This window comes from Tinamus guttatus, unplaced genomic scaffold (genome assembly GCF_059628265.1).
Source record: "Tinamus guttatus ecotype Peru unplaced genomic scaffold, ASM5962826v1 Tinamus_guttatus_pri_ptg000297l, whole genome shotgun sequence".
Classification (NCBI taxonomy): domain Eukaryota; kingdom Metazoa; phylum Chordata; class Aves; order Tinamiformes; family Tinamidae; genus Tinamus; species Tinamus guttatus.
The window spans coordinates 2057238-2081386 of record NW_028288831.1 but is presented as its reverse complement, the minus strand read 5'-3'; the positions used below and the strand labels follow the sequence as shown (position 1 = coordinate 2081386).

Here is a 24149-nt window from a genome sequence, read left to right as displayed (position 1 = left end):
TGCAGCGACTCTCTAGGACTAGCACTGCAGAAAGGCTCATGACAGTGCAGTTCAGTAAGACTTTGTTAATCATTTAGGCAGTCTCCATTTAATTCAGACATCTCAGTCTCTCCATTCGGTTCCTCCCTCGGGTTTTGCAGACTCCGAGCAGACAGATTTATTGGGGTCTTAAGCATAATCAGGAACAAATTAGCCTCTGTTAGGATCACACACTGGCCTGGATCACAGCTATTCAAAGGCTGCCTTCCCATCCATGTGAGTATGAATTAAGTCATCTGATTGGAGTAGGTCTTGAGTATTCTTTTATCCCAAACACATGATCTTATCAGAAGCCCATTACGTTTATCATCACATTAAGAGGGAACATTTGGAGCCAGTGCAGGAGTATGTTGGCTATATAAATGTGCTCGCTTCAATGCCTATCATGAAAATAAGTCTGTGCTTCAGGAAGACAAGGGAAATATTCTCCACATGCGTATGTTGAAAATTAGACTGTGTGTTTCTGACTGTATGTTTGTATCGGTGGGATTTTTGCATGAAGGTTACATATAGTGAGTATAAATGTGTTTGTATATCTACGTTTCTGCCAACATGGATATGTAGCGGAATGGGTTTGGTTGCCAGTGTTGTGTCACTGTAAATATGTAGCTGGCAATGCATGTGTTTATCGGCAAAGCTTGGATCTTTTTTAATATGGTATTTCTATTTCTTCTTTTTCTTTTTACAGAAATAAGTCTCTCTTCCTAAAATGGCAAACTCTTTATTATTTTTTCCCAAAAGTACATACTTTCATATGCTTGGGACTTTTTTTTTTTTGAGGATTTTTGATTGCTGACCACAAGGCTTTCTAGAGTGGAATATTTCTTAAAGATTTCTGCTCATGCTTTTGCTCAAACTGGGACATAATGCTCTGAAGCTGGTGAGATGACTTTCTGTGTGCAGGGTTCCTGGGCATGGCAGAGATTTCTCTCCATGTTTTGATACATCTCTGAAGGAGAGATGAGCAGAACTTGAAATGCAGAGGTTTGAGGTAGGAGACCCAAAAATTTGTCTCCATGGCCATCACCGTTAACATGTTAACTGTTCGCCTTACTTGAGCTGACTAGACACAAACCATTTCCATTCCAGGGATGAATGAGCCACATCGGTGTGGCACTGTGCCAGCATTAAAAAGCCCTGCTGAGAAACAAGGTATATTGCAAGGATGGCCAAACTGTGGCTCTCAGGGCACATATGGTTGGTTCATGAGCAGTTCAAGTACACGTTCCCAGCTGGGTTGATATCATATGACGGGTAGCAGGGCTGTGGTGGCATCAGGGCTGTTGGGCAATCCAGCCGTGGGAGGAGGCAAAGCAGCAGCCCTGCTGAGGCCAGCACTGCTGGGTTGCCTTAGGGCCCATCTGCACATCCACCCTGGTCCCCTCCCACCCTGGAGTAATGGGACACCCTGGGGAGCCATTGTCATCTTTTGTCTGGGAAGCCTCTCTGAACTGCTCCTCCTCCAAGCTCTTCGAGGTGTGTGGTATATGTTTGGTGGCTCCCAGCCATAAGAAGATTTTAGGATGTGACTTGTAGGGTCAAGAAGTTTGGCCACCCCTGGAATATTAGCTCAGACACAGTGCTGCACTCATACAGCTGAACAGCTTCCAGCTTCACACTGGCTCATTTTCGCCAGCTTAGAGTACTGGCCCGGCAAATACACAATTCCCTATGCTTATCCACGTCCACAAGTTGGCCACGGCGGTCCCGATGAAACGAAACCAGAATGATATTCTTTCCTGATGTACTTCTCCATTCTTTCAAACACACATTCTCTTAAGGACCTGGAATTTTACACAGGGGATTGGGAGGAAGAGAGGGGAAGAGGAGAGAGAGTCATTAAATAATTGAATTGCAATAAACTGATTTTTTTCTGGCTCATGATGGTATTTCACTGTGTAAACTAGGAGGAAAAATAAACAGGGGATTTAGTAGTTTGGAAGTGGCTCAAAATTGAGCAGCCGTTGGATTTTCTGACACCTAGCTTAAGATAGTCCAATGCTACCGACAAGGCTCTCCTCAGGGATCATTTCCATCAGTCCAGCTAGCAGCTCTGGCTAATTTCCTACCGTTTCTTCAGCAGGCGTATTTGCTAGACAAAAATACAACAGGCTGTCAGAACTGGATACCTCTGGGGACTGGCAATGATAATACAATACCAAATAGGATACCAACAGGTCAAAGGTTTCCATTTCACAGAGTACTCTAATGACTGAAAGTCATTATTGCTATGCAGTCTGTTTGAAAAGAGTAGATGGATCTCAGTTCAGTTTTTAATGGGCCAGTGTTACAGACACAGCCTCAAAAATTTGGCATCTTTGTTGGCAGCCTCATTAGAGAAGCCACAGAATAAATGGACAAAGATAATAAAGTCTCCTGCTGCTTTTGATCCTTTCAGGTCAAATCTGAGTCACGCTGGTTGAAGCTGTGTGTGTATGTGGCAAGCTTGCCCTCACACTGCGCATGCTGTATCTGTTCTTTGGACAAGCAGATCTTCTTGGCCCTTGGTCACTATGGCTGTGAACTTGGCTGTTTTCTCCATACCTAAAAATGCAGTTGTTGTTGTTGTTGTTGTTATTTTGTGGATAATTTTTGAGAATGAAGAGGGCAATGTTGTGGACCCGACACTCTGTTGGCTTCATGCCTTCCAAGTCAGTGGAGTTATGCTATAGGCCACATTGACTTTGTCTGCTTTCTGCTGTCCTTTGAGAAGAAGTTAAGCAGAAAAAAAATAAGTTAGAAATTGAGTCAGGATTTTTTCTTTTTTTTTTTTGCTCAGTACAAACAGTGACTTTTTTTTTTCTTTCTTAAAATCAAAGGTGTAAAACCTTTGCTCCCGAAGAACCTGGACCAGCGTATACATCATCACTGCTACTATCAGGTCTTAGTAGGGAGGCTTTAATTACATGTAGCAATTCCTTTGTGACTTCTCTTCTTTGATTTCTTCTGGCAGATGAACCTAGCAGATGCTACTTCCATGATGGGGATGGAGTATGTGAGGAATTTGAGCAAATGACCAGCATCAAAGACTGTGGAGTTTACACTCCCAAAGGCTTCCTCGATCAGTGGGCTTCCAACGTCTCTGTCTCACATCACAGTGACCAGCAGTGTCCAGGATGGGTGGTGAGTGGTCAGCCAGCAGCAACCCAGGTAAGAAAAGAATATTCCTTTCCCCGCTCTGAAAAATGCAGTCCAGCAGTGAGCAATTTCCGTGAACATAAATTGATATTTAGCATTAATGTGTGATGTTATCCCTCATAGCTCCACTAAGAAAGGCTCCTGACAGCATTTTTTCTCTTTGTGAGCCTGTTTAGTAACAATGGAATGAAATTCTGTTTTTATCATCCGTTTAAAAACTTCTGTCCTGGATGAAGTTGTGACTTGTTTGATTCAATAACATGTGTAGGAGTCATCTCAGATATCAGCACCTAAAGCACTAGGCGAGCTCTCTCTACAGTCACATCACTGTGTGCTATCTTCTGACAATGAGTTCTGTGAATGCTGAACAATACAAATGAGTATTTTTGTTTAATAGTTTTGTACTTTCTGCCACCCAGTTTCGTAAAAGCCCCCAGTTGTTTTCTTCTCAGAAAGGTTCCATCCATTCCCAAAGCCATTCATTAGTTTTATCCCCCTCTTTTTATATGCCTTCATTGCAACATAAATAGCTCAATTTACTATAACTTTACCTTTATCTGCCTGCAAGAATTAGATTCAAATCGGTTCAGAAAGATACTAGATAAATGCCTGGGAAACAGAGCTCGGCACAGTGCAGATGCAGCAGTCCAGATGTAACCCTCTGGCTCAGGAAAGTCCCCATTGCTTGTTGTATTTTAGTGGCTACAGCAAGAGAATTATCATCACATGTAAGAACTGCTTCTTACATTCCTCCTTCCTCAGCATCTGCTGTTGTCCATCTGCAGGGACAGACCACTGGACTAAATGGACGTTCGGTTTGATGCTATAAAGTCATTCTTCCAGTCTTATTATCTGGAAGGTGCCTTGAGTGGGCAGTGAAAGGAGGAATGCAGTGTTACAGATATGACAAGCAGATTTCTTTGTGAATAGTAAATGCTAAGCGTTTCCACTTGGCTTGCAAGAGAAAACATCTTTATCCAAGAGACTTGGCCATGTTCACATTGCACAAGTCTGTAACAAATTAATGACCAGGTCAGCTTTAAATGCATCAAGCGTGGTTAGTTGGCATAGTACCAAGACAAAATCCTGAGCCCAGTATTGCCTTTTTGTCATGGTCTCAATTATTATTTCACACTGTAAAAGGAACTTTCCCCTGGACCCCTACCAGTGCCTTATTAGCTTTTTTATTGTTTGAGCTTTCTATGCTCTAGACTAGTCCGAAGTCCACTGTTTGCTGCTGAGGTGCTTCTTCATGTGCTTGTCCCAAGGCACTCGCTATGGGTAGGTGCTTGATTTGCTCCTTCTCCACTGCTGTTCTGTGCAGCAGGTAACACATGATCGTGTGGAGTTAAAGACAACAGGCACACGCACAACAAAAAGCTGTGCTGTGTAGCCACAACTCAAGCATGTTTGTTGTACCCAGATGAGATGAAGTTGTCACAGCCTTGTTAAAAAAAAAAAGCTGTTGTATTTATAGGCAAAACACTGGCATATCTCACAGCGGCATGGTGAATGGGAACATGCCTTCTGTTATTGGCTGGCCCCTGGAGAGATAACAGTGTGCTATTTACTTCCAGCAAAATGAATTTTTGCTTTAGCTCAGCTGGTCCTATTACACCAGTTTGAGTGCCTGGGGTTCATTGACCTTTGTAGTCATATATGTTGAGGGAGTCTTTGTTTTCCCTAAGAAAAAGGCAGCTTCAGAGCTTGTGAAAGAGCACCTGACTTGTCACTCTGGAGAGGTTAGGTGGGACAGCAGGTCATCAGTCTGTTAACTAGAAGACTGGACAAGAGGAAAATTAACCTAAGATCTCCTCTAATCACTGCATGTAATGACTGCTGATGTGTAAACCTTTGGCTTCATTATCTGCAGAATCGTTGGGCCTTAGGGTTTTTTTTCTGTGGATGAAAGGGCACCCTTCCTCATCCAGCTATCTTTCAGAGAAGGTTGTGTGTTTGCCGGTGTTGTGCAAACTTTTCATGTTGTTGCTCGGTAGCTTCCTGATTAATCTGAGTGGCATTTGTGTTGGCTTCTCATCAAGAATATCACGGAAGATATGTTTGAGTGCAGTGCACAGTAATATACAGGATACATAAGATGACTGTTAACCATGTGCGTTTCCCATAAGTGTCCTGGCACTCTCAAGGTGCTTTAAAGCATTTTAAGTATGTCTTCCTTGATTTAAAATGTTTCTCCTCTCTAGCCATCTGAAGCCCATTTCTCTTGTGGCTGCATTTCTGTCATAGTTTTGCCTAGGCTATTTATGAGGGCTAAGTATCACAGGTTTGCTTGCTGTTGAGGTGTTACTCATATCTGCCAGCATGCTTGTGTTGTAGGATGGGTTATGAGCAGAAATCTGAGCGCACTTGCTTGATATTGAGGATTCCCGCTGAGACTGCTTGTCCCACACCTGTTTGCTCTCCCATTCTGTTTACTAGCATTTCATCAAAGGCACTGCCTCCTTCTCCAAGGCTGCTTGGTCCTCAGAACTAGGATGCACCCATTTGCTTATTATTTAGAAGTGAATCTTAAATGCTGATTTGTTACTTGTTAGTATGAAATTGTGGATTAGCAACATACTGAGGGAGGGGAAAAAAAACACGACTTCACAGTATAAGGTTTGTTTTGAACAAACACAATGCTTACAAAGAATGACATGGTCTTGGCAAAGAGATACACACTTGAAAAATGCAGAGGTCACACAGCCCCCCTTTAAACAATCCCTCTTTCTGCAGAAGCAAAACTGATAGTCAGCCACTTCTACTTTCCTGGCAGCCACTCTTTTGTGCTGATTAAGAAATATTCTTAGTACTGACAGCATCGTATTTAAAGCCAAAGAGGACCAGTCAGCAACTTCGTACCATCACAGAAACACTTGCACCAATGCAGGTTATTTTTACAGTTTGATTTCTAATCTGGTGTCCTCAGCAGATGCTCGAAGCAGATGCTGCTTGGTACCAGCTCTGGGCTGCATGAGGAGTTCAGCAATATGGGGTTTACAGGCTCTTGGCCTGCTCTTTTTCTTCCCGTTCTTGCTGCGAGCTTGTAAACAGCCCCTCTTTGCTATCCACCGTGTGTGAAATATTATCAATGTTGATGTGCTGGTTGTGTGGTGTTTTCCACAGCACTGTTTACTTCTCAGGGCCTTTCTTGTGCTAAAGATTACTGATTGATTAGCATTAAGTCATCAGCTGGTGTAAGCTGGCAAAGACTACAAAAAGTCTGTAGCACTGGGCAGATTTATACTAGCTAGAGTGCAGATCCAGTAAGCATAAATACACAGACAAAGGATGCTTGGACTCGAATCTGTTTTGTGGATAGCTGCAATTTTTTCCGTATTGGAAGTCCCTGGGGACTGCTTTTCCAGCTTGTTTGGATCTGGCCAGGAGCAGCCTTCTCACTGCCAGTAGGAGGGGGTAGGATATGTCCTGTTGACAGCTTAAAGACACCTGGGTGTGAGCAATGAGTTTAACAAGCCAACAAGCCTACCTGGATGACCCCCCTGGGAGAGCTGCATCAGTGAAAAGTGCTTAGGAGGAACGGATGGGATAGATGAGGCCAATGTGAGAGGGAGGAGGCGTTGCCCTCCTGGAAGGTTCAACAAATCAGGGTTTTGAAATGACATTTAGGAGCTCTATCTCAGTGCTCTCATTGCACACAAGTGTTCTCTTGTCACAGGTAGCGCTGTGTGAGTGCATTAACTAGTGTGTTGGTCTCTCTGTCTCTTGTAGGTTGTACAAGCAGGATGGCTTTGGATAGGCAGGTTTCAAGAAGGTTTTTTACCCTGGAGCTCCTCGGTTGGGCACTCTGCGGTTTCGGAGAGAGGAGTTTGCGGCAGGCTGGTGTGTGCAGAGTAACCACGCAAGGCTGGAGATGTCATTTCTTCTCATCCCTTGCAGATGTCGTTCCTGATCTGGAGAACTGATTCATTTGTGGTTTCTTTTCAAGCCTTTAAATGCTTGTAATAGAGAAATATAAGAAAGGACTAAAGAATAGTTGCATCTTTAGAGCTGCACTTTCAGGAAGCTACTGGGTCCCGTTAGAGCAACATGTACACAAGGCTGGGAAGATGGTATTTGCATTGCCAGTTTAAGGAGACAGCCCTTAATAGCCATGACTTTCCTTGCATATCCTCCCTGTTGTGCAGAATTTGATTAGAACAAGTCACTATATATCTATCTCCTTATGTCATTGCTAGTACCTGTTTTTCCCCTGTATGGGAAGACACAATTCAGCCAGTTAATCAAAAGGAGACTCTTTCCTGATGCCGCTGGGTACAGACAGATCCTGCGATTAATTTTTGTTCCCAGACTAACATCCGTGTTTTCCCTCTGGGTACCCCACAGGGGTTCCTATGGAGTAAGAAGTTGTGGAAGAGGATTTTTATTACATCTTTCCCACAAACAGAGGCCCCCTCCTGCCCCTATTGCAGTTCCCATAATTGCACTCGCCCAGACTCTGCAACAAGGCTATTCTTCCATCTGCAGTAGGAAGATGTCTAGAATTGAAGTATGTCTGAAATTTCCCACAAAAAAATAGGAAAGACAGGAGTGGGGAAACACTCTGAATAATGGAAGAAATAACATGGCAGAGCAAGGCCTCCCAAGCTGGTAAAAAAATACCATAGCACAACTGAACAAAAAGATGCTGAACTTCTTTGCCATACAGTTTTATTTTGACCAATAAATATAACTCTGAGGATGATTCCCCAAAGATCTAGCAAAGCCAATAAATAGAGTAATCTTGACCAAGAGTGGGAGAGAGAGGAAACCTGCAACTTTTAATGGAGATGCCATTCCTTTCCTTCGGGGTGAGCTGCTGAGAAGAGGGAGGGTGTCTGTCTGTCAGCTCTGTAAGTGGCCCTTTTTGAACTTCCCAGTTCTCAGCCAAGTCCTGTTGCTCTTCAACGGTAAGAGTTTTGTTGTGGTTGGAGGGATAAAAAAATCCCCATTTTTAATAAGATGATTTGCTTTGCAAATGTCTCTGTTATTTATAGCAGAGACAGGCTTTGAACTGCTGATCTCTAGAGGATGAGAACAAAATCCCACTAAGAAAAACCATTAATGGAGGAACCATGAGTGATCAGAGACCAGTTCTGGAAAAAGATGAACTGGACATTGCTCATTCTGTTGTGAAAGGAATGTAGGTTTGCTGAACTCATCTGAGCAGATTTCCAGTTGCTGGCTGATCCACCAGAAAGCATCAGTTTAGGTTACAGAAGCTCCAAAACTAAAATGTAGTTGAAGGGAGCCCAAATCTTAATCCTATTTCAATCCTTCCTCAGATATTACAGAACGCCCTGTTTACTGTGTCACCTGGAGGCTTCAGAGCACGTTGTCCTGACACATCAGCATCCCAGCCTCTCTCCTTCTCCTGCCACAGAGCCGGAGATGGTAGGGTGTTGCAGAGGCTCTGCTCTGAGGGCATCCTCCAGCCCTACCTGAAGCAGGTTTGAGTCATTTGCCAGCCTTGACTCAACCATCAGGTAAAATTCAGGCTGGGGATCTTGAGGGGATCTTCCTTCCCATAAGAATGCGGGGCTTAAGTAATAATATTTGTCATAGCTTTCAGATGAATGCAGATTCGTTAAGCCCTATTGCAGCCACACTAGTAGGAAGAAGAGATATTTGTTCCATTTATTAGATGGGGAAATCAAAGCTCAGAAAGGTAAAGCTACCATTGGAGAATTGAACACCAAGCCTCCTCAGAGATAGTGCAGGCATTATGTGCGTTGTTCCTGGTCATCCTGCCAGGACTAGGAAATTCAGTAATTCTTGAAAAGGAAATGTGCATATCTTGAATTAAAAAGGAAAAAGAAAACTGTGTTCAGGTCCTGCTGGGGCTTGGTTTCTGGGAATGCAGACCTGGAAGGGGCTCTGGGGTCATTAAATCCACTGCGTTTCAATACTGTCAGTCACCTCGCATCATCCCGTTTGTGAAATAATCAGGCTTTATCCTAACACAGTTTGGCTTTTGTTCCCAGTACAAAATGACTGGAAAACTATTCCACAGACTCCTTGCTCACATGTTTAGAAATCTTATTTCCCATCTGTCTGACTGGGAAAGCCGGATTTTGCAATCCTCCTGCCAAAGGAGGTGATCTTGTTCGTGGCTCTGTGGTGGTTTGCTTGGGGAGTTCCACTGCTCATCGTTCCCCCGTCTCCCAGGCAGTTCCATCTCCTTTGAGACATGGGCTGTGTGAAGGGCACCCAGGCCAGGGATGCTACAGGTGATAACCTCAGGACTGTGGCTCCTGTTTAGCAGTACCTTGTTATTTTCAGGAGGTCTCTGAAGCAAAACGAAATGCAAAAAATGGCATTTCTATACACAGGGACATGGAGAAGACTGGTTTGCAGAGAGATGGTTCAGAAAGATGGTTACCCGTTCAGCAGTACCCACCAGAGCTGGCTGGTGAAAAGTGCATGCTGTCCGTCACTTGAGTGCCTGTCCCCTGTTAGGACAAACATGGTTCTCTCCTCTCCCCTTCATCCCCCATTTCCTTCAGTGCTCATTTGATCCTGGCAGGAGTAAACCTTCCTACTCCATGGCTGATGTCGTAGCCTCTGGCTGATTTGTCTAGGGGAGGACAGAGAGAACACAATGAGATGTCAGAGGAGATTCCAAGCAATTTTACCAAACACTCCAGGGATTTTTTTCTTCCACCCGCACCCCCCCACACCCCGCTAGTTTTTATAATAATTTTTCAAGAGCACATGTGCAAGTCATCTATGGGGAACAGAACAGTGAGTACCAAGGGCTGGTACACTGTGTTCCCTTTGTGTACGGTACAGAAAATAGATAAAAGAAACAAAGGATGATGCAGAGAGCAAAGCAGCCATCAGTGCTCTCAGAGAGGTTCAGACTGACCTTTGCAGAGATGAAGGTCAAACCAAAATCCTCAGGTGCTGGGAAATTTGTCCCATATTCCTAGAACAAGGAGATATTTACCACAAAGAAAATGAGAGAGAATTCCATGTGGTTTGCTGTTGTTAGAAGTGAGGAGAAGACGGACAAGGAAGTAATATTGTTGGATAACAATAAGGATTATGTGCTTCTTTAGGAACTAGTGTATCATTTAATGATCTTATCTGCTGTACACCCAGCCACCCACCCAGATTACACACTGTAATGGAAAACAACTCGGAACCCCCTCTGTCATCAGCGAGATGGAAAACAGGACCCCACGACAATCGCAGGGCTTGTTAGCATGCGCTCGCCTGAAAGGAGACCCCCCTCCTCGGCCCTTGCCCCTCAACCTGCCACTCTCTCCATCTGCTGTTGCTGCTCCGAACCCTTTAGATGCAGAGCATGTCCAGCCGCGAGCGTGGGATCGCTCCCCTGCATCCCATCCGGATTGTTTGCCGTGGGTCCCTCTCCATTCAGAGCAGAACAATTTTGCATAAATGCATCGACACGTCTGCATTGTTCATGCGTGAAGGGTTCTCGGCGTTTCTCAGCCCACCCCCGCCCCAGCCGTCGTCTCCCTACTCCCCCGTCATATAGTTTCACCAGCTTCTGCATGATTTCCCTGTGCAACTGTGAAGAAACCTGCCTAAAGCATTGCTAGTCAATGAGGGAAAGTTAAAAAATACCCCGTCAACTGCTTTGGATGGAATTAAAGCAAATGATCAGAAAGCGAGGATGGAAAAGGGTGCAAGAGTGAAGCCATAATGGCCTTTACTATGTAATTTGGTTTCATGTTTTGCACAAGAAAACATGTAAAATATGTAAACAGAGCTCTCCAAGATTGTAATGTAGCTACAAGGCCACAGATATACAGACAGTCAGGGCGCTATTCTTCAGCAGAACGGAATGCCATCCTCAAAACCACACGATCATTTCTTTAAGCCTGAAAGTAAACTTTCTCATGCCAGCAGCAGAGAATTTATTTTTTCTTTTAAATGAAGGATTGTCTGCACTACTTGTTCAGAGCACTGTAGGCATGTAAGCCCACGTTGTCATGAGAAGACCTTCCGTTCCAAATGCCACTCAATTCTGGGGTGTTCGCCTTGAGATGTCTCTAAAAGGCATGAATTTGGAGGATGGTACTTCAGCACTGTCCTGAAAGTATTCCATATTAGAAGGTCTCTCAAGTGAAGACTGCTGTCCCTACCTGCAAACAGCTGCTTTTTCCTTAAAAAATATATAAAAGAATGGATGGACCGTTTGGATGTTCTCTTGAGCTACTATAGGTCTCTCCCAAATCCTGATGTCTCAGTTAGAGCCCTCACTGTAGAAGATCCCTCAAGTAGATCTTGATTTTGGGAGTATTGTCTGTAAGGTTTGAGAGTCAGTGTCTTCTGAAGCCATGTCGGTTGGGAATGTGGTAAGTAGATGTGATTCACTGATCTGGTAAATGGGCCTAGCTGCTGTCAGCAGAAGCTCTGCAGGCCCAGGTTTCTCCTTAGAGTGAGCTGCAGACATTTACTGTGTGTCAGGAAGTCCTTATTTGCGTGGTCAGTGCTATCATCTGTGTGTGCATGTACCTACTTGCTGGGAAAAGCCTTCATTTCAGAAAAACACCATGGTCTGCTAGCCATTTGGTCGGTGGATCAGTCGTGATGCTGAGCACTTTGGGAACTTTGAGGACCATTGTAGCCAAATTCTTCTGATACTTGTGCATTTAGCAGTGAAAGCTGCAGTTCAGTATTTACAGAGGTGCCTAAGCATCTACTGGCCACTGTGTTTCTAACCTGTTGAGTGTTTTTGAAACTCCATTTGAGCCTTCTTTGCACTTTTCTCCATCTAAATAGCTTTGGAAATCTACCTTTCTAGCAAAGTAGATCACTGCCTGATGCACTGCAGTGTATTTACCCTTTGATCTCTACCTACTGCAAAGGAGAGCCTTGCTGTATGGAAATTTTACTGTGTCCCAGCAGTTATTTCTGGTGGGAAAGGCTGAGGTTCCAGCAGCTGTGAGCTCCTCCACCCCTTCACTCCCACTCCATCCTTTCAGAGACTACTCTGGGGAGACAGGGAGGCTGAAGGCACCATGAGCTTCCTCTCACAGATGATGCTTGCACTTGAATCCCCATGGTAGCTCCTTTTGGGAGCAGCTGGGGGTTTCTGGGAACTGCCTGGTAGCCTGGGACATTCGTGAAGGAAATGCTCTAAGTGGTCGTCTGCTTTAATCTACTTGAGTTTGAAGCTTATCAGCTCACCCAGCGCTGCTCAGAGCATCAGATAAAAGCCACAGGTTTTCCAGGCACCTGCAGCAAAACCTTGCTTGGATGCAGATGTGAATGGTCGCATGCCAAAGGAAGCAACTGGCAGCTGTTTCACTAAGAGCCTCGCTGGATGGTCCAAATCGTTTAGAGGAATTTGCTCCTGCGACAGCGGTGTCATTAGCGCTTTCGGAGTGACAGCTGGAAAATCCCAGGGAAGTAAAGGGGAACTGCTGAATTAGTATCCCACAAGCCATGCCTCCAGGTATTAAGAAAAACAAGCCGCTGGGGAGTTTAATTTTAATTAGCACGCACTGATGTATGGCTGAGCAATTGCATAGGAAACCAAGACGCTTTGATGGCCACAATGTACCCATAGCCGTCGCCCCGCGACTGCACGCACTGGCCCTCCTGCACGATCGCACGGGTGCTCGGCCCTGCTGTGCTCGCGAGCATCCCTCCCTTGTGCTGCTGCATTCAGAGTGACTTTTCTCAATGCATCATCTCCCTGGATGTATCCAATTAAAGCCTGTTGACAGGCCAGAGCAGACGTGTACCCTTAGGATTTGAGGCATGTGTACGCCTTCATATAATGAAGGACAACAACCGGCTGGCTGGCTGGCTCAGCATGAACATGCTGCGGAAAGTTGTGCAGCTTCGAGAGGGAAAAGAAGGCCGAGGGAGAGATCTGCACCCCCAGTTATTCTTGTGTGGAGGCTTGCGTGCGGTTTGTACAGGCTGTTTACGTGGTAAATAACCCTAAACAAAACCAAAAAACATGATTTTTAACCTCTGAAAATAAAAGCAGTGGAAACCCCTGGTTTTCTGCACATGAGAAAGTTTTGTTCTTTAAACACAGAGATGTTTTTAAATGAAAAATCACTCTTTTGACCTTTTCTGAATGGGATCGTGTGGCCAGAGCTGACATTAACCACTGCACGGCTGTTTGCTTCAGCCAGAGGCGACGCTTAGCGTGCAGCCTTCGGAGACTGTGATGGCACCTGCGGTGCCTCCCACCACCTGGAAGTTGCTACCATACCCGATTTGCACTTGGGCTATTCAGGGGAAGTGAGGCTAAGTAGAGGGATACTTCAGGTCTATTCCTGCAGTGCTTGAAACCAAAGAGTGTTATGTTTTTCTTTCTCCTTACTAGTTGAAAAAATATGCCTGTTTTTTTTTTCCTATTTGTCTCTCTTCCTTTGAGAAGTTTTGCCCAAGTGCTTCTAAGCATCCCTGTATGTCTCAGCCAGTATGTTATTCTGATGGAGAACTCTGCATCAAGCTAAAGGTCTTTGGACGATTGTTGTGTTGCTTTTGGGCTTTTTCTACGTAGCTATGTGCTTTCTGCATCCAAGCCAATTTATAGGACCAGCTCTGGGGAGGAAGGTAGGGATGTTACCAAGTCCATCATAACAAGCCCAGTCTTACTTTGTCTCGCCAAACCAGAAAAAGCTACAATGAATCCAGAGAGTTGGATCCACAAATACAATAAGAAAATACGTTTTTAAGTGGCTCCCAATGTGTGGCACATATTCTGCTTTTAACATCCTGTTATTCCGATGCTGACTGTTCCCAAATGAAATCCCCTGCTCCACTCATCAGTGGCAAATACATAGGGAAGGGGGTTGTTTTCCTTTGCCATAGCAGCCCCGCCGCCAGCCTTGGCGTGCGAGCTTCGCTGCAGTGGACCTCGCTGGTTCAAGTTAGAGACAGGCAGTTTGGGAACCCGAGCGTGCAGCCAACAATAATGTTCTGGCTACTGTATTTGTTTAACCTTGCTCTCCAGTGGATGGATATACAGTCTGCTAAAGCACTTATCAGTCTGTAATGCCTTCACACATTTGTGAGCAGCGGTGTGGAGGGCTCTAAACAAGAGCAATTGCTGCTGGTTGAAAATATCTTTTAGCTTTAACAAGACTCATGTTTGCGGAACTGAAGGGAGAAGGTCTTGCTTGGGTGCTGTGTTCTTCACGCTGTCTGTCTAGCAGACTGCACTTGGCTGCTGTTTGTAACTCTAGATGTATTTGGAAATTTGAATGCAATAGCAGAATGCAATTCAGGGCAGTGCTGGGATAGACAGTGTAGCTGTCTGAGAGCAGCATCTTTATGTCCCACGGCTGTGCTGAATAATTAGCAACCCCCTGATATGAATAAGCAGGAGCACATGGCAAAATGTCCAGTTACAACTGCATGTGCTTCATATGAGATTGTGTTCGGGGTCACTGTGCACTTTGAGCTATCGTTTCCTTTTCCATCTATTCAATGTGCATTGCTGACTAGCAAAAGAAGTAGGAACAGACGCAAATTATACCCCTAAACTCCAAATTCTACTATTTACTTGTGCAAAAGCTGCAAGCTGATCATTAAATCACATTTGTACAATTATTTCTTCTCTTTCTTGTTCTTTTTTTTTTCCTATAGTTTGTGGCTCTGGGATAGAGTGACATCTTTGGAGTGATTCTCTGAACCATGCAAAAATCATCTGGTTAGGGTTTTGTTACAAAATCAAAACTCCATGTTGTTTTCCTCAGTAGGTCCAGCTAGGATCCTAGATATTTTGATTACACCTGGCTGGATGTCAAAGCCAATGTGGGCTTGATACAAGGCCAGTCAGAACTGATATACAGTTTTTTCAGGTATACCATGTAAAGTTTATGGTTTTATGTGATTTTGATTTGAACTCAATGTTTTTAAATGAAGTTTGCTTTGAATTTGGAGATACCAAAAATTCAAAGGAAAGCTCAAAGAGTGCAGGCCTGCATGATTTAAGAATTCAAATACCCTGTTCGTGCAGACTCTTTGGACCCGAAATAGCTGCATTTTTTGAGAAAGCTAAAGTTAATAACACACATTGGTTACACATGCAATCTGGGACATCATCTAAAGAAAAACCCTGAAACTCCCATTTGCTTTCCTGAAACTCACCCAGTTTATATGACAAAACAAAATGGCCCTTTGCTTTTCCCACTCATTTGTAAATCACAGAGCTTTTTCATGCAGCTCTCTACATAAGAAAATCTCCCTTTGGAAAAAAAGTGCTATCATTTTTATTGTAACAATAGAGGAATTTATCCCCATGTTGCAGCTGTATATTTTCACATGCATAAATTAATAAAAAAACCCTATAGCTGAAAATTGGGGTTCTTTGCTAAGAAAACAGTAGTAACAGGATAAATGAATGCTAAATCTACAAGCTCCAGATACCATCAGCTGCTCCAGATCCAGATGGAAAGTGGCTGTGCTGCAAGTGAGCGTAGCAACTGGCAAGAGGGCTTTATTTTGTCCCGCAGGAGACATAATCTGCCTCCCAATCCCACGGCCAAATTCTGTTCTTCATTACACCAGTAGAATTGACAGATGAGATTTCCTCCTGCTTCTGAGCCAGCTGAATCTGGGAGTAATATAGCATCCGTGTGTTACCCCAGGAGTTTTATCAGCTTCCAGTTGATAAAACTTCTCTGCTGATCACCTGCCTACATGCCTTTGTCCTGGAGGAAAGCAACCATGCTAGCTTTTCATCTTTTGCCCTAAGGCCTTTAAGTAACCCAATAAAAACAGGCAAAAGCAGACAAAGCACAAGATTTAGTAAACTTGCATTTTCAAAGGCATATTCCTTGCCCTCTTAAAAGTGCCAGCACAGGAAAACTATTTCCCTGCGATGGAATCAGACTCAGAGGACAAGGGGAAGTCTGGAGTGGAAGGTGCACAGTTTATGGGCATCAGAGGTAAGGAAAAGTTGCTGTTGAGGAGGATGAGGAAGGAGACTATAAGGAATCATAAGCAGGAAGACTATTGAAAGTAAAAGGACAAAACTTTCTTTTTATCTGCACCTGCTTATAACATATGCTACTGCTGAATCTCAGAGATGTTTTTCTGGGGAGGAGTGGGAAAGAGGATTTGTTTGTTTTTCCTGCAACAACAAGGTGTTTTAAATTCATGGTTAGTGTGCCTAAATATATGACATGTGGAGCTGTTTGGATAAAATAACTTTGGATGTTTTCCTTAAGTTTCAGAGGCCAGCCGGAAATGATCCAATCCTGTTTTCTAAGTTGATCAGCCAACCATTGACCTAATACTTCTGACAGGACAAGTCCAATGCACTGGAATATGCTAGATTCCCAATATTAATGAAGGGACCAGTCCTAAAATATTTCTAACCAGAATCTGGAAGAAAATTCAGAGCAAAATTTCTCGACGTCCCTTGAGTAAGCTTGTTCATGTACAATTTCCATCTTAGCTCTGTGAGCCCCTGAAGTTTGGATTGGTCATAGAAATTGGATGATTGTCGAAGTGTTTGTTGAAAGCCAAATGGTGGCCTTTTTAATGATTCACTGCTCGCTGGTACAGGCAATTTCATTTTCTGTAATTCCAGCCCAATTCCTAGCTTAAATGAGAAGAGTGCTGGAACAGCTTTTAGAACAGATTGGAGGTCTGTGCTGCTGAGTGATGTCCATGTGGCAGTCAAGCTGCCTTATAATATTGGGCAATAAACAAGCAGGAACCTTCCTGATATTTAGCAACTGCACTGGAGTTTTGCATCCTTGGGTAAAATTAACTTGAGATCTGCAAGGACAAAAAGAGGCTTAAAAGTCTGGCCTCTTGGTGCCTGCCCATCTTTGAGGTCTGATATTGGGGAGGTAAAGATTTTGTTGGCCGGTGATGTGTTAAAATGTTGCTTGTGTAAATGGTTGGGATCATCTGGCATTTGTTGAGTTAAATATAAAGAATATTCTGCAGGGCAGCCAGCTAAAAACTGTAGATTTATTAGGATTCATTATTATAGTCAAAATCTGTTCTTTAGCTGGATCTTCAAACAAAGGACAAATATGTCCTCTTTGTGCCTCCACTGGCTGATAAGAAACCTGTGGGTATTTCTGTGCACTTGTACTATCCCATTCAGGGTATGTGCACTCCAGAAATAAATGGTAATGTGGGTTTGACCAATAGATCCTGTTCCTGCTCATTCTGTGGTTGCTGTTTTGCAAATGGGACAGTGTATAGCATATTTCAACACAGAAACCCACATGATTGACTGTCTTGGTGCAGATGTGGCAGCAGTGCAGTCCCCAGTAAAAGGAGAGATGGAGACGCAACAGTCTAACATTTAGGGCATTTTAAGCATCTCTAATGTTTTCCTTCAGAAAACTGTTCTCTACTAACTGATGGAAACGGAGTTATGGTGGCTCTTCATTGCCATCCTTAGCTTGAAGACATGGATTTGAGGAAACCCCACAATGGCAGAACATGAGTTTTGTGACTGTGTGCCAGAGTTGAGTAGGTCTGCATCCCTCGTATAAATAGCAGCTTTGCCTTTCTGCACTTGGGATCATATTGATATAAAATATGAGAGATGAGAGCCACTGCTGTATGCCAGATTTGTGTGTCTGGCTGTGCTTGTTCGATTGGAAGGACAGAGCTGGATGACACCTATTTGTGTTTAACCCACTCATATGGGGAGACATCCATCACACATCTCTGTGCTTATTTGTCCCTTTTCTTTGTTACCTCTTTGCACCTGTTTGTCTATTGGTTTTTGGTGTAGTGGTTTGCGCTAATGGTTTTTATCCTCAAGGTATCTGTGTAATGGGGGGAATATCAGCCTTGTCTCACAGTCTTCTCAGGCCTGGAGAAGTTAAAGGCTGACCAGAAAGTTAGTAATGGAGCTGTGCACTGGATGCAGTTGTGTTGAGCTCTTGTCTAGTGTCTACCAATCAGTGATCCTTAACCTGTGGCTTGCTTGCAACAGGTAAAGATCAACATAATGTAGCGTTGCTTGGAGTCAAAGGAAGCCATCACTGCTCCTGTAGTGATAGAGGCTGACAATAGACCATGACGTTGACCACAATATTTATGTGTACAGAATTGTTGCTCATGGGATAGGAATGGCTGGGAGTCATTCAGGAGGATCCTTCCTGAATTTCTCCTTGATATTTTCTCACATTACCTGGAAGCTAAAAGTTATGAAGAAAAGGAGTTGAATGATGCTTGTTGCAATAGTAAATGTGTTTTAGATGTGGCAATGAACTAAGACCTCCTGATATATCACTTTTCCCTTTCTGCTGACACATTCTTTGGTCCTCTTGAGTAAGAGAAGGAAAACGGGAGAGGCAGTTTGAAGAACATGTTGTCCCTGTGATTGGCAAAAGGTTGTATAAATCAGTCAAAGGGAAACCTCCAGGCATTCCCCCTTGTGGGAAAATACCACAGTGCTCTCTGCCCTTGTTCATTCTGTCTCTCAGTGTTTGTGTACAAAATGTGTGGGTGGGAGACGAACTGGATTAGAACCCTCTGAAAGGAACAGACATAGTTAGCTCTTTTAATTGAAAGCAACTTTCTAGGGAGAAGTATGATTTGGGCTTCCAGTAAGTAGACGCAAGTACTCCCCAACTACTTTGGAGCAGATACGAAGCTTCTATGGATCCCAAATACTGTGTGGATCAAAGAACCTGGATAAGCCCCAGTGAGCAAAGTTTTGAGTCCTGTGCGATTCCATCACTCTTCAAAGCAAATGCTTTAGTGTTTGGTAACACCCTGAAATGAAAAGTACATCCATCCGTCTTCTCTCCTCGCAGCTGTCAGGTGTTTTAGCTGCTGTTTTGCCTCGTTGTAGTAAACAGGAGGGTGTTAGGGAACAATTTATTTCTCGTTCACATGAATTTCTATGAATGTGTAGCCATGAGGAGAGGTGATGCTCTGTCTTCCAACCCACTGGAATGCACTGAGTTGTCATGTCCTAATTGCAGGGCCTCCTGATGCTCCCTTCTTGTGTATGCCCTCGTCTTCCCTCTGAATGCCACTGTTCTGTACTGTTCAATTGCAGGTTAAAAGTGATGGGATTGCAGGAATAAGTGCCTTCACACTGCTGTCATCTTCTAAGAGATGCTTTAAAGGCAGAAGTGCGAAAGATTATCCTAGCAAGTGATTCTGAGACTTTGCAGTTGTGTGACACTCAATTATTGGTTAGAGTTGAAAAGGATATGTATTTACCAGGTGTGTCGAGGAGCCTGTTGAGATGGTGGAGTCTGTAGATGACTGGGACAGTTTATCCAATCAAATTGTTATAGGAAAATCTTAAAGAACCTTTTTGTGCTAGATAAATTTACTAGATAACGGCTAGTTTAGAAGAGGCTATTGTAGCCGCTCCTGTTGTCATGCCTAGTAGACTTTCCCCTCACTTCACAGGCCTTTTCTTCTTATAAAATGCTGTTTTAACCCAGTGCCACTTTGAATTGTTTGCCTGAGTATTAGATCAGCCTCAGAAGGCCTGGTAGTTTATCTGACCCTGTTCCAAGTAGACCAATCTACTGAGTCTGCACAACTCAGGTGCACGTGTGAAACACAGACTCTTTATGCAATGTTAAGATTTTTGCTAATAGTCAGAACCAGAAAGTGCTACAGTTCACACACGCACACAAATCAAACAAGGCATTTAAAAGTTATCAGAGGTTTCCAAACCACCTCAGCAGTGGTTTATTTTGGGTTTGAGTCAAACTTTTGGTGAAAGTCTGGGTGAGTCCTAATGCAGGTTTTTACTCACCCAGTAAGTGACGCTTAGAATGCACCAAACATCAGTACTCTTGTTTCTTTCAACCACCTTTTTTGACCAGTAAAGTGGGAGAAGATACAAGAATAAGAAAAAAAAATCATATAAAAGTAATGAGACCTTTGTTCATGTCAAAGTGCTGTATGACCATATAAATTGCAGATGTGGGTAAGATAAATTCCTGAACTGGAGAGGTATTAAAATAAAAACCATGTTCCCAACAAGAGACAGGCTGCTGAAAATGCAAGAAAAGAGAATTGTGAAATGATACATGTCAAATTGCTGGACTGGATTTCAAATGCCAAGGATAGTTTATGTAAAGCCTTGCTCTGCTGTAAAATGTAACACTATCCACTGGCTAGCCTCAATGAATTTTGGTCCCAGTTGTTTTCAAAAGTAAATAAACTAAAAATCTTCTTCCAGCCCATTAAAGCTGATTTATGTTTTACCCGTAGATTCCTGTGTGCTGGACCTTGAGAGACTCTGATTATAGAAGTGATTACCTCACTTTTGGCCAATCTGGTTTCTCCTTCCCAGGCTCTCTTTACATTGCCTTGACTTTGCCTGCCGAGTCCAAGGGGGGAGTACTGTGCATAATTACTGAGTGGACATAGCATATTAAACCATTAAAAACATCTCTGCTAATTCTCTCATTTCACTTTAGGGTTTTCTTTTTGTTTTAATAATCAGGAAAATTGCTTATGGGAATGGCTTTACTGACAGCATATCACCATCAGGTTGCTCAGTTTAGGCTCCAGTCTTGGAAAGAAATTTAATAATGTCCCCAGAAGTATATGGCTCCACTTAGCACCTAGTGCGAGTGATCTCTGTAATCAGTCCTAGACTCTCTTGTGTGCTGGTCGCATGGCTAGCGTAGCCATTTGAGATGTTTTCGCCTCTTGGGTTGCATTCGTAACCCCATTGCTAATACACACTGCGTTCAAAAGGGATTCCCTCTATCTCTGTTCCTCTAGATAATAATGAAAGTTACTAAGTTAGTGAAGTCACCAAAGTGTTGTGAATCTTATCAGGTGCTCTTCAGGTGATCTGAGACCCTCAGGTGGAAGCATCTTTCCAATACAGTGGCAGTTTTTGCGTTATGGGCATTCTCTTGCTCATTCTTCTTTGGGGAATGAAAGTTATAGTCATGTTTACTTCTGTATAAAGCAGCCTCATGTATCTGTGTGGTTTCAGTGTAAATCCTTTTATTTCTTGCTACTTCTTTTTCACATCTTACATACTAATGGCAGTGCAAGACTCTCTGATACTTAATGCAAGTATTCTCTTCTCTGGGCTTTTCACTCATGCCAACATTTTGGATTAATCTTTTTCTTTACTGAACGGAAGCATCCTACTTCTGCCTGCCATGGAAAATGATGGATGTAGGAAGAACTTGACTCCAGTTACAGAAACTGGTTACTTAAAGGGATTATCCTTGCATTTGCTTTAATTTGGTTATAGAGATGGGACTTTCCTGGCTACACTTAATTCCAAGTTTACATGGCCATCTATGGCTTCCCCAAGGTTACAGTGACATGCAGGCTTAAATAGGACATTATTGAGTAGTGTGGAGTGCATTCACAGATGTCTCCTGCCCTGAGTTGGTGTGTTCAGAAGTAATCATTGCTTTGATTTCAGTCAAATAGTGGTGGTCCCTTTAGTAAAGTTGAGCTAGACACTCAAAGTCCTCGCTGTAATAAATTAAGTACAAGAAGAAACTGTTGGTTACCATCTTGCTGCTGTGAGTCCTTTGATCATTTATGTTTACATTTTTATTGAGTAGAAAGACCCAAAAAACTTAACTTTGGAATAATTCTCATGGTATTGAGGTATCTTTATTAAGTTTTATTTTATTCTAGTAATGTACGTGGACTTTTGTCCCCCTTTAAACAGTCATAATCCTTTCACAGTAGCGTTTACATTCCTTCTGGCATTTCCTTTTTCTCTCTCAGATGTGTCGAACTAAGGTGATTGACTTGAATGATGGTGTGTCTCAGTATGCATGGTATCCCTGCACAGCCAACTTCCAGTATTCCCACATGACTCAGACCATTTTCTGGCTCAAGGTAAGAAGGGTACAAGTGCCAGGGTAATTCAGAAGTTTCCTGTTTGTCTGTCTTCAGAGACTCTCCAGTGCCAGGCTTCTGCTTTCTTTGAAATATGTTTGGTGCAAAATAGCAAAACGAAGTCTATGAACATATAACCATCTAGGGAATGACTGGTAAAGCCCCCTCCTGTGACAAGTCCATTGACTTTCAGAGAGGTTACAGCCTCCAGCTGCAGAGCTGTTTAACTCAAATCCTATTCAGTTTGTGTGTCTGGGTTCAGGCTTCCCGTGTACTGGATAAACAGTCAGTAATAGCTCCAAGAAGTAAGACAGTTTGGAAGAGAACATTTCTCTGTTAAAATAAAGGGAGAATTGTTATTTAAAAGTTCTGCACTGGCTTTTAATTTTACTTTTTAAGCCCACCTCTTTCACCTATCTCAGCTTTTGAGGGGCTTTTTTTTTTTCTCAGGCTTATTTTTCCCAGCCTATGGTAGCTGCAGCAGTTCTTGTTCACTTGGTCACTGATGGCACCTACTACCTGGATCAGAAGCAGGAAACCATCAGTGTGCAGCTGTTTGACACCAAGGAGCAAAGTCATGATCTTGGTAAGAGTGGATTTTATTCAACTCTCTCTCTAGTGTTTGCTTAATCTGTTGCTAGCCCTGCTTAGGATCTGTGGCTTGTACTCTTCAGCTTTTCCAGGATCAGAAAGAAAAAGTGCTTGGTTAATGCTTCAGAACCTGAATTTGATTGACAGTCTGTTGAAAATGATGCATCATTTGATACATCTAATACTACATAAAAGGAGGTTTCTATATTGTTTGATGGCCTGGATACTGGGTCTTCTAAAAGCTTTGTTATAATGTCTGTGAAGGGGCTCCAGATAAGACAGCCAAGCCAGCTGTATGAAGAAAACCTTTGACTGCTGTTGTCCAATGAAGCAGACCATAATCAAGGCACTTGGACACCTCACAAGGAGATGGGTGGTTTTCTTCCTCTCTCCCTTCAAGGGTAACAAGGTCTTCATGATAAATTTTGGTTTATCTAGGCCAACATTTTTCATGTGAAACATTTCAGGTTTGATGAAGCTCTAACACCAAAGACCTTGCAGGCTGGGTGGGAGCTGCATGGCCTCAAGCAGATGTGTGTGACAGAGTCTGTGGGTGTGTGAGTTGTATTAAAATCCCAAGATAGATCACTGAAAGTGATTTTTTAGGGAAAAATAACCTTCTCCCCCAATTTTGTTTTACCAGAACTTTTATTCTTGCCAAGTTCAGACTCATACCAACTTCCTCCTAGTGATGCAAAAGATAAGCGTCACTGGCAAGTGAAAGGTGTTTGACTATCCTGTGCAATATATAATATTGGTGGGATGTGGAGGAAAGGAAATGTGAGGTGTCTGTTGTCAAAAGAACAAACAGAAAATCACAGCAAGCAGTGCAGGTTGAACGAGGACAGCTCTAGTTTGCACAGAGTGCCTGCACTGGTCTTACCCTCCTCCTTTTGCAAAACAGTGGCACATAGCTGTTTCCCCCTGAGAAATAAATGACAGAGACACAACTATGCTAACAACTGCTTAATGCGACACTTTGAAAAGAGACAGACAAACAGACTGTGAGAGGAAAAGGGCAAGAAAGAGGAGCAAAGAGGAAACCAAGGGCGAAGTTTTGAAATCCTCAAAGAAGTTGCAACATGAGTTTGGCATGCCTCAAACTGACGCCTGCAAATCCTCACAGTTGAGACGCTGTCTTCATCATGGAAAAGCCCCTGTGGTCTTCGCAGAGAAATCTGTCCTGGCGCAGAGGAGAAGAGGTGTAGGTTTGTCTGCCCAGCAGCTCTTGCTCAGGCAGAGCTGGGCTTAGCATTAGGTCCTTTTCCTGCAGCAAGTTAGAAACTTGCAGCTGGGATGCAAAGCTTGGCATGCAGGGGCTGCAAGGTTGACTGGATTGTCAGGCAGGCTTAAGCAGAAGTCAGCAGCAAAGTGGAAGTACGTCCTAGAATGAGGTAACAGTATTTAAGCTTGTGCTGGATTGCATGAAGCCCATCATGCCTGTCCATCACTGGTACCTGTATTAGTGAGTATAAAACTAGATCAGATTATAGTTGTGCTAAAGTGCAGCTCCGTGTACAAGTGCAGTGTACCCAGAACTGCACTTTGCTGCACTGGCCAGAACAAGCTTGTACTGTGTGGATGGTCCAGAAATAAAGAGAAGTTTC

At 43.3% G+C, this 24149-nt stretch overlaps 1 protein-coding gene across 1 annotated transcript in view; it reads left to right on the top strand.

Moving 5' to 3' along the window:
* Positions 1–24149, top strand: part of PAPPA (pappalysin 1) — a 177856-nt gene that overhangs the window by 101655 nt on the left and 52052 nt on the right. Inside the window, exons 10-12 of the mRNA XM_010212768.2 lie at positions 2993–3189; positions 21838–21951; positions 22402–22537. Of these exons, the coding sequence (XP_010211070.1) occupies positions 2993–3189; positions 21838–21951; positions 22402–22537 (447 nt within the window). The remainder of the gene's footprint in view (positions 1–2992; positions 3190–21837; positions 21952–22401; positions 22538–24149) is intronic.